At 32.2% G+C, this 11,695-nt stretch overlaps 1 protein-coding gene across 1 annotated transcript in view; it reads right to left on the reverse strand.

Annotated features, from left to right (window-relative positions):
* Positions 1–9,715, reverse strand: part of LOC106464308 (actin-related protein 6-like) — a 49,213-nt gene extending 39,498 nt beyond the window's left edge. The window contains exons 1-2 of the mRNA XM_013924438.2: positions 9,557–9,715; positions 2,926–3,043 (exon numbers count right to left, since the gene is read on the reverse strand). Coding sequence (XP_013779892.1) covers positions 2,926–3,043; positions 9,557–9,639 — 201 coding nt within the window. The 5' untranslated portion in view covers positions 9,640–9,715. The remainder of the gene's footprint in view (positions 1–2,925; positions 3,044–9,556) is intronic.
* Between the last annotated feature and the right edge of the window lie 1,980 nt (positions 9,716–11,695).

Raw genomic sequence — 11,695 nt, forward strand, 5'->3', positions numbered from 1 at the left:
CATGTAAATATTGTTCCTCTTTTTTTCCTCCATCCACCTAGGGCAAGAACAAAAGTATGAGAGGTGGGAACCACAACAATTCACGCAGTGAGGGTCCAGTTGACACTCGTATGCATCATGGTCTTTGCCATCACAACAAAAACATGTCAAAGATCCATGACAAGATGCCTCTGAATGTCCAGATCACTGACACTGGAAACACCTGAGAGAGGATTAGGAATATAAGTTCAGATAACATGCCTTGACAGTGGCAGGCAGATGTGGCAATGTAAACATCAATACAAGAACATTGGTAGGCAGCATAATTCCATATTTAGGAGTAGAGATATGTTGCAGAGCAGAAACTGATTGGCTGGAGAAACCAACAAGGATCTCCAATTCTGGGATGTTTTTTAAGTCCCTTGCAATGATAACTCCTCATGAGAAATTCAAAATAGCATGGGAAGTAACCTTGATAAGTATATCCCCAATGGCCCTGGATTTCAAGAGGAGCTCACTGTGTTTTAACATAGATGTTTCCACCAAGATATTCCCAGAACATAGCTTATTAAATAACTTCAGAGAGCTAGCAAGCCCCTCTAATCCCTTCTGAATAAAAAGAGACATTTGACCAAAATGTTTGCCAGACAATGAATGTAGAATATAAAAATGAGGTACAGAAAGAGAATGGGTAGTGACTGCTGTTCACAGTCTTCCAAACATGGTCACTTTCCTATCAATGAGTTTTTGTATCTTTTTTTGAAGCACTGGGTGCAGCATCCATAAAAATGGAAAAACTTCAATGCCCACTGACCCCACCCACCATGAAGCCCTATGAGGGGATGCACTAAAATACTACACATTGACAATGTTAGTATGACATGATTTCATGGGCACTATACCCAAACACCAGCATTAGAAACATTGCCCACAACACCTGTTAAGAACATCCAACACTGGCACTTTGTTCACCCTAACCCAACAGGACCAGGACCGGCTGGCTGACCTAGGGAGAGCTACTCCAAGGACACCCGTCTACAGGAATTCAAGGCCAAAGTCATATGTTGAAGTGCCACAAATATAAACTGACCCATCAATGACACCCCTAAACCACCAGGATCCTCTCCTCTTCTTTATGGGACACCACACAAAAAACATATGGGTGGATTTTCAGATCCAAGAGGAGGTAAACTGAAAATACACAACCTTCTCTGGGAGGTCCCTTCACCACATACAGGAATCCACCTCGAGAGGTTAAATGCATGGAAATGACACCTATAATACCAATAACCATATTGTTTAAAGTTAAAACAAATGTCTTTTCATTTTTCTTTGTGGCTCCAGATATCTCCCCATCTGTAACTTCAGTATAGATGAAGTCTCAGGTTTGAGGTGTTTCTGACACCTGGTTGGCAACCATTCAGGCTGAAACAAGTTGTCATATAACATCTGCAGGAGTGTCACTATCTGCTGTGCTTTCCCATAACTTAGGGTCAGCACATTTGGGTGCTATGTCTTTGTTAGAGCTACTGAAACTTTATCTAAAGCAGCAAGTTTCTTTCTCTCCATCATCTTAGTTCTAGCTACTACCTCAAAATGTGTTGCCACTAGCACAGTTTCAGACATACTCAATTTCTGATGCTCAAGTGATGTAGTTTGGACTAACAAAGGAATATCTCCACAAAGTTAACAACCAAAATGTCTTCTCAGTTGTTGCTATCATGCTGGGGTATGTTTTACAGTGACAACCTGTCACCTCATCAACATACACTGTTAAGTATGTGGTAACCATATTTACGAGCCTTAAATATCATCCAGTAAATGACCCTATTCACTATCCATAGCACCTAATAATGGACCATATAAAATAAATATCATTTGTTACTGGGTTCTGGAAGTCTTAGTAACTGCTTGGCAAAACAGTTTAATCTCCTTGCTACAGGCTCAGTCAATGTGACCGACCTTGTAACTCTAAAGTAACCATCAGAATTTCCACACTATAACTTTTTATACATTTCGTGTATTTTCATGAAATTTGGCAAGCTTTCAGTGAACATTAGAAGTCTTTTTCTATACAAAAAATCAGATTTTTAATTATGTATTTTTACTAAAACTTTGTTCGTGAATATATGGAGTCAGAGTGTTGACTTCTCTGAGTGCAAAGTGATTTTCATAATAAGATTTAAAATAATTTTCTTCATCTGAAAATTGTCAAATTTCATTTGCATAATCTCTAAAATCTCCCAAATAAATATCAAATGTTTTTTGGTTTTTGATTATAGCAGTTATGCCAGTTATAGCAAGAGTAAATTTACATTGTTTATGTCATTCTGTGTAAATGACAGTAGAGCCAGTATGAAAGTCCATTGACTCTTTTCTAATGGAGGCCTCAGCATAGCCACATCTTCTTGGACTTTCCACTATTATCCTCAATCTCAGCTGATCTGTAAGACTGTGTCTCCCATTATCAGCAGTCCTAAATGGAGCAGTTCACAATTTCGACTTCTTGATTGTTAGAAACAGTGTAAAGCTCAGCAAAGCTTTTCTTAGAGCATCCAGCATTCAATTGAGGACTTTTTCAAGTTAATTGAAGGTCCTCTTATTACACCTTCACATGAGTTCAACTCTTCTTATCTCTGCTAGTTCTTGCCAAGAAGCAGAAAAACCTTTTGGGAAATATTTCACAAGGAGTATAAAATACAAAAAAACATTTTTTTGTGGAACTGAAAACATAAATAATTAGCTTCTAGTCAACATCAATAACATTTCATATTGATCAAAGTAAGCTGTATTAATTCAACAACAAATCTAGCATAAACATTTCAAAAAATGAATGAGAAAGTCAAGAGATTTTTGACATTACTTGATCAATAAATATTCAACCTAAGCTAAACAAATGAAACATAAATATTCCAATATTTGTATTTTACTTTAATTTTTACAAACCTTTTGAAAAGGCAGAATGTAGAAAAGACCAGAAATGTCTTTGCAGTCATCAATTTGGTCACCAATAAATGGGCGCCTTCTTTCACTTTTAGCCTTTGTAATGCAATTTGGAATGATTCTGAAATACAGTTTTAGTTTATGTTTGAAATAAAGTAAAGAGTAACAGTTTACATACTTACAAATAATCAAGTGAATCAAAAATTACAGTTTCAATAAACTATGTACAACAGAAATAACTATTAAACAGGTATAGTAACTCAAACTACAAAAATTCATAATCACAATTTGTAACATAAATATGAAGTCCAATCTATTATTCAATTCACCTTCTATCAAGTTGAACTGGTTTCAGGGAATTCCATTCCTTATCACTATTTCAAACTAAAGTGAACCTACAGCTATACTGGATGTGAAGAATATGTAACATTTATGCTCCAAATTTATTCTTCCAAATTAATCAGCAGACAAGCTATTTAAGATAGTGATAAGGTGTGCAATCCCCTGAAACTGGTATAACTCAGTGACAAAAGGTGATTCATATGGTAGATCAGACTTCATATCCATTGTTGATACCTTAACTCTTTCTGTACAGATTGGACAATGTGATCAACCTTTTAACCATAAAGTAAGCATCAGAGAGAATTATAGGCAATTTGTGAAAGAGGATGAAAGATATTTTCTAGTTTATGACTTTGTACACAAAGAAGATTGAAGGCTATAAAATTAGACTTTGCTTTAGTAATATCTATATTATAATGAGAAATTTACGTTAAACTCTCTACTTAAGAGAGGGGTGGTAGGTAAATTAGATAAGAGAAAAAATCTAGAGAACAAATGTTACAATTCTTTTAAAGTGGAAAATAAACTAAACAGGCCACTCAAAGCAGGTTGCAGATTATTCACTGAGTAACATAACATTTTGACTTAATTTTTGTAATTCTTAATCTTAATATTGATAAATAAATAATGTTATGATGTTTTGAGTTATCTTTTACTCACTAGATTGGATATGTTTATATAGGATATGAAGTATACAAAGCAATGATGCTACTAATTTATTCTTCTGAATTATTCAACAGACAATCTGTTGGACTCTCTCACTATGAGTAGGTCAAAGTGTGCATGCCATGACCTTTTACAGAGTTACATTAAAAATTAAGTCAAATTACCTTGTTATCAATATGTATTAATAAACTGACCATCAAAATGGAGTTAATAAACCATATTTTAATATTATATAAGTTTTAATATTTTAATTTTATAAAGAAATATACGAATAAATCCTCAATCTCCCCTAGTATGTGTAACAGCTATATTTTATCCAATAAAATGTTCTACATAAATCTTTATGATGAAACAATTATTCTTAAAATAGAAAAATAAAACATTTCACTTACCAACTCAAAACTGTAAATATATACTGTAAGAGGTATGTTTCATTCAATAAAGAGTTCTAATTACATCCTGTAGGATGAAACACAGCTGCACTTAAAACAAAAAATAATCCCCATATGCCAACTCAAAACTGGTTGAGGATTATTTATTACATTATTACAATATGTTATTCCATTTTATGAAAAAACTGCTACATTACTGATTCAACGCTTAAAATCATAGTAAGTTTAATGTTAAACCTGAACTTTTCTATTGAGCCTGAAAGTTCAAACAGTTATTCAAAGTATAACAAAACAAAAATCCTATGTTTTAACTCCACTAATGTTTCAGTAATGGTCAGCTTAAATCAAGAATATGTACTCGTAAGGAAGTACACAAGAATTAATTTTTACTCATACAAAAAGTACTTGATTTTTTAGAACAGCTAGAAAAATATAAAAATGACCTTGTAATAGCACAACCTTTCAGTTTATAAAAATTTTAAAAGATACATGAACTACAAAGACCACTCTCAAACTTAACACGTAACAATCATACAACACAACTTTATTATCAGTAGAATCATTTGATCTCTACACGGACATTAACCTATTAACCATGTTCTATAAACTAAAAATAAAAAATGCTTACATTTCCAAAGTTACACTCAAACTTACACATGCCAAAGTTATTAGTGGTGGGAAAACCATTAATTATACTAGACATTGGTAACTTTCTGTCCTTAACCTAATGCTTGGTTAATTTTTTCATGACTGAAAGTTGATCATTTTCTGTCCTAAACCAAGTGCTTGTGATTCTGTTAATCAGTGAATATAATAAATTCCTGTTAACTACCCTTTAGAAAATATTTCTCAAGTTACATTTATTCAACCTTCATCCTCATTTTTTTGCTATTTTAAACTAAGTCAGTTTTTATTGTTATCTACCTGAAAGATTCTTGTTCTCTTTCATCTACAATTTTCTGTTAATAAAGAGCACCGTATTCTTTAAACACCAAGAGTAACCTTATCACTTGATATAATATTCAAACCACATTTCCACCAGAATCCTTGAAATCCATGAATAATTCAACTTTACAGGTTGATTACTACACATGTACTCATCATTGTATATCAGAAATCAAGCCACTTAAGTCTCTTTTTCATCTGAGCATCTGTTAACAAGAAAGGGTAATACTGGAACAAAAGTCATAGTAGCAACTGCTTATTTAAATGATAAACAATGGTTTTTTTAGCTTAATCCACGTGTTCCAAAAATTAATGCACCAAAAACATTTGCATCTTATTTTAGAAGTTTCATTCAAATGCCTATTATTTGTTTGCTCAAAATGAATGGAATCTTGCCATTTTGTTGATATAAATAGGTTTCATTATGTAAAAATGACTATACATAACTCTATGACCTTTCAACTTGAATCTGACAGTTGTGAAAATGAGGTTCACCCCGAACCACATATATCAGTCTGGACTTATGCTTTGTCACATCCTCTATGATCAACTATGCTGGTTAGTCATATATTAGCAAGTTTTTAGAACATAAAAACTCAATACAAGTGTAATTTTCACTATTTCATTACAATTCATCTCAAAATGTGTCAAATATACTGTTTACTGATTTTAAGAAATGTTAACCTCATATTCTGAACTGTTTGTACACGTGTGAAGCACCTGCACATTGATCATAAATATTCATCAGTGCTATAAATAAATATATATATGGACTAGATCTTTGTTCAAAGATATCTTATGTATCTCACCAGAAAAACTGCCTAACTGATATTTAAAAGTGACCTGTATAGTGTGTGAGTTGTAATTTGTAAAACTACTGTTTTCTTAAAAATTATGATGATTTTTTAAACAGATTTTGAAAATATTACTATCAAGTTTAATTCATACAGATTGTAGAACTGGTTTTCATTAAAATATTTTACAATTCTTAATATTTATATTTATTTTGTTAGTTTGAAGTCAGATTTGAATAAAAAGTTAATTCTGACTGGTGAGGTATAGATTGTATAGGCTGCAGAGTATAGAGCATATTTTGATAAATGTAAAACTCCATTCTCTTAATAAATCAGAAAATAGTAACATTATATCATCTTCAATTTTTATTTTCTGAATAAATTTAATCAAAAATTGTTAATAAAAAGATAAAGAGTACAAAATAAAAAGCAAGAGTTAAAGAGTTTAATATAACAGAAAATATCCTCAATGTTATTATGAGCTTTAAAGTGTGTCTCAAATTAAGTTATTGTGTGCATATTTAAAGACAGAATTTGCACTTGTAGTAGTAGTGAAGTTTTTGATTGTATGCCTTTAGTTGACTTGTTCGATGTCAAGCCCTTACGTTGTGTTCAGTATTCTGTAGTTAGGCAGCTTCTTTGGAAATTAAAATGAGATTATGGAAGTATTTCTAAAAAATCAAAATTGTATAACAAAAAAAAACACATTTTGGATTTTTTTTTTTCAAGGCAATGTTAACAACAAAATTTGGACATTTCACAAGATTAAAAATGATAGAAAAACTAAATCAAATTATATAACTCTAAGTCAAAACTAAATACCATTTAAGTATTTAGTACGTTGGTTGTAAGTTTCAAGCAATTTGGTTATTTCTACTGTCAGAACAGAAACAACAAGGGATACCACTCTAAGCATGGTAATAGTAGTTTCGAAACTTACTTCACAAATATGTGATTAAAATTAACACATCCCTAGCCTGGCTGATGAGTCACAAACACAACTTTATAAACATCTTATTATGGCATAGTTCTCGTTTATGGGCTTTCTGATTGGATCAAGTTGCACACAGATGAATGGCACACACATTGTGCAGTGTGCCATTGGTACAAAATGCTGCAACTGATGCTAATCGATGCTTATTGTCCAATGAGTAGATGAAATAACATTGGAAATTAAAAGTACACAACACTGCAGTTTCTTAGATTTTTAAACACTTTTTTTTTTCTCTAAATTCTATATAGATTTTCCAAGTTGTTCAAAACATTCCCAAATATTTCCAGAAGGAGAAACTGTTAAATGAAATTCCCAAATATTTCCTGATTTTTAAGATCGTGTGAGAATCATGACCCTAGATTGCTTTCTTGATAAGCAAGGAATCTTGGGTCAGGTAGATGTTTGAGTTCAGGGTTATTTTATGTGGACTCTAATTCTCCATTTTATTTATTTGTACATGACACAGTAATTTCAGGATATTTTTAAAGTACAATTTGAATTTTACTTTATTTTCCTATATAAAATGTTAATCTTGTACAATTTTTGTATTTCAGCAACTGATATTTGTTGATTATTTTTAGATATCAGTTCACATTCTGTATGTGATCTTGGTTTTTATTTTTATGTACTGGTTTAATGTAGTATTTCAATTTCATTACAAATTTGGATTTATCATACATATATATGGATTTCATATGTTTACTTTGTAAAGTTAAATTTTTTAAAACTTAGTTTTGTATATCTGACTATGTATGCTAAAATTGGAATTCAGAATGGTCACAGCATATGTACATTATGGTATTGATACGGTTTAATTTTAATTGGGCTCCAGGCCAAGCTAAGAAAAATTAGGGTAGAGTTGTTATAATTTCAGTTTTGATTTGAAACAGGACACTTGTTGTTGATCACCTGCAAAGGAAACCTTACAAATATCACTTTTATCTTTTATCATTCCATTATTTTTGTTTTGATCAGCTCTTCACTTCTATTTTTAGAAGTTTTGTGCACAATGAAAACAAAAGTTTCTGATATTTGTGGAACCACCTTTGGTGTTTCTTCACAACAACACCTACAATGAAGAACCAAATCCAACCTCATTTTAATCTAGAATTTTATATTCTTAATCCTGATGGATTACCATATAAAGATTACAGCATCTGGAAGATTCACAGTTTAAATAATTTATCCAAATTAACCTACAATGTCGCAGTGGCAGTGAACTAGCTTTATTGAGAAAAAAAAGTGCATTAACTTCTAAAATTATAAAACATGCTGGTGGGTCTTCATGAAATTAAAATAACTCATAATTTTCAGTTTTCGCCAGGCACTACATTGATATGTGATCAGTTATTGTAAGAAACATTAAAAGTTTCATAATAAATTTTCTTGTATAAAAGTATCTTATTAAAGTTTGGGAAACAGGAAATGTCATGTCATAAAAACTAAAAGTACTGGTTTTCAAAGTTTGTCAGCAATATAAATCTAAGTTCTAGAGAGTGCCATTTCAGAGAATCATTCCCTTTTTGTGGTGTGCATAGTTCACTTTCCTGTGGCCAAGATCATGGCCAGGCTGTTGTTAGCATTTGGTGGCATTGGTAGGTTGGTGTATCTGCATCATACAGCTTAAATCTTAATGTACAACATAAAAATTATAAACGTATTATATACTCTTTTGGTATTATACTATTACTTATAGGTGCTCATATTCAAGGCATACAAATTGTATTACTTTTGTTGCAGTAATGCAAATCATGTTGGTATATATATATATAATAATGTCATAATATACTTATAATGGACAAGTATAATGAATGGTTCAAACAGAACATTTATAATATATACTTGGCAATATATGTCACCAACACAAAAAATATATTTTATTTCTTTACGAGGTAAATTTTCTTAAACACCTTGTTTTTACAGAAAAGGGTGGGGGTGCTTTCATAAGCTATATAATAGAATCACTAATACATTTACTTTGGAAAACTCAGAGAAATAGGGCACAATTAAAACCTTGAACTGAAAATAAATGGGAGGGTAAGGCCAGAGAGCAAATGAGATTCCTAAGTTGTACCAGTTACAACGACTTTTAGTAACTGTGAAACTGTAAAATAATTAATGAATAAGCTGTACGTGTAATGCTGTAACTACTGTAGAGTATCAAACATTTTGTGGCAATGTTTTTAGTTTTAAAAATTTTACAAATATAGGTTTACCTTCCGAATTATATGTTGTTGTTTTGCCTTACTTTCAACAAAAATAAAAGAAACAAATGAAGGGCACGAACATACCGGTTATAAAAGTTTCACTGAAATTGAAACGCCTGACGGAACATACCAAGAGAAATACACTGTTTTGCTTTCCATAACGTCAACTATTTTACAATAACTGGTCAGTACTAGTAGTATATGGTATTAGTAACCAGACACAGCTTGCTCATCTTTCTTAATATTACATTATCAACGAGTACTAGCAAACGTACTACAAAACAATATTCTCACCTGGGTTCTGCTTGGGTGCTGTACCCACATTTTTCTGTATAAGCTCCGTTATCGAGCACAAACGTTTTTACGTCGAGTGCCATTTTAGACCCGAAATATAATAAGTATGATTTAATAAAACAAAAATTTTATTACATGCTTGTTTCCTTAACCTCAGTTAAAAAAGAAGCTCAAAAGATAAAAGCGCCACCTTTACCATCCATGGTTTAGATAAATTTAATTTGATATTTCAGACAGTTGAAATGTGTTTGTGAAATATTTGACTGTTTCATTTTGAAAGTTTTGAAATTGATATCAATGAGGAGTTTAGATTTAACCAAAAAGCTTAAAATATTCAAGTCATATATATATATATATATATATATATATTCAAGCCAAAGAAAAAACATGTTTTCTATGTGGTAATAGCGTTCTCTATGGTGGTTGGACGCACATGCAGAGGTGGTGTTAAGAGAATAGCGCATTACCATGGTATCATATAATAGGCATAATAATATTAATAGAAAATAATTGTGCATATTATCAAGTTAAAATAGAATTTACGATGGTTGAGTCATAGCCCAGTACTGTGTTAGTTAGCGTTGCAGCACGTTTGGAGATAAATTAATGGCCACTAACGAGAATGATTCAGTACCCTTTATCTAACTACGATCGATTTACGAGGGCTTGATAAAGCGAAGAATTCAGTCGATGTATTCTGGATATCTCCGATCGTTACATTAACGTCTGAATACATCCAGTGTCGAACGTCAAACCAGAACAACTAGCCTCAATGTATTGTGGGTGGAACCGCGGAGAAACGAGGGTAAAAATGTTGCCTTCCCATATTATGCTGTTAAGACTATGAAGCTATCTTTGTTGTTTGATATATATTTGACAGTTATTGTCTGTTTATCTTTGAAAGTAAAGTCATATTTTTCGTTAACATCCATTTTCTAAGAAAAAAATATAGGAAACGACACTCGATGATTGCGTAAAATCTATAGTTCTATGATTTTCAGTGGTTACCTGTTAAATTGAGAGCAGTTGACGCGATCTTTTTATTTTTTTCTTCAACGATGAGCTAGTGATAAAGCAAATAATACAGAAATGGGCTCTTTATTGATACGTATAGGTCTAAAGGCAAATATATTAGGTTTAGGCCTACTGGGTCGTCTTAAATATTGTTACGTCTCTGGTCGTTAGTTAATTTTCCGTAAAAATTATTTCCGAAGAAATTTTAGCGATATAAGTCCTTTCTTAAATAAAACTGGTTTATTCTTTCTGAATACAACTTTGCAATACACATAATTTTCACAGTCACGCTATAACTTAAACAAACGCTATAATTCACGACGAACGATTCACGCGCTTGACTCAATTGTCTGTCTCTATCTCTGTCTGCAATTCAGTTCTGTTGTTGCCGTCTTGACGGTCTTATATACAAGAATACCGCACATCTAGTAAACACTCGAGCATTCAAGAACCTTCGAGAATATCATAACGTGTTACTAGCGTCACGTGACTTCCGCTGTCGTAACAATATATTGACACACATCTAAATGAATACTTTTTCTAATTTGTGCGAGTTTCGAGCAAACGCCCTTCGCCAGTCAGTAAAAACCGTGTTACAATGAAATTAGGCAACAATTATTTCTTAGTGCTACAATAATTAGTTAAAATTAAGTCTAGTGGTAAAACAAACGCAATAAAATTGTAAGTGTATATTTATAGTAAAATAAATACAATAATTCCCTGTTCATAGGACCATAGCACTGTTTTACTTTATTTAGGGCAATGGAATGATACTCTTGTAACTTAGTACACAACAGATGTATTCCTAAATATTATTTTCATTTGTAATTTCCCCAAGCGAGAAATAAAGACCCTCTTGCTATACTGAATACAAGCAGCACATCGCAAGATCTGGATTCAACAGCACTTTCCAGAATGTGCTCATTACATTTCACCTCAGATGGCTTCATATTATGCCCTGGGTCTAAGAAATCACGCCTTAAAGAAAATTCTGTGCCATCTATACTCTCCTTGAAGTCCATAAAATGAAAGCGTAAAAAGTCCAATTTTGCGAAATATAGGTAACTAGACAACCCGTAACCCGTTGGGTCACCCACTATTCAGAGGTTATGAAGAATTCAAGCT

Source organism: Limulus polyphemus, unplaced genomic scaffold (assembly GCF_000517525.1).
Source record: "Limulus polyphemus unplaced genomic scaffold, Limulus_polyphemus-2.1.2 Scaffold1616, whole genome shotgun sequence".
Lineage (NCBI taxonomy): Eukaryota > Metazoa > Arthropoda > Merostomata > Xiphosura > Limulidae > Limulus > Limulus polyphemus.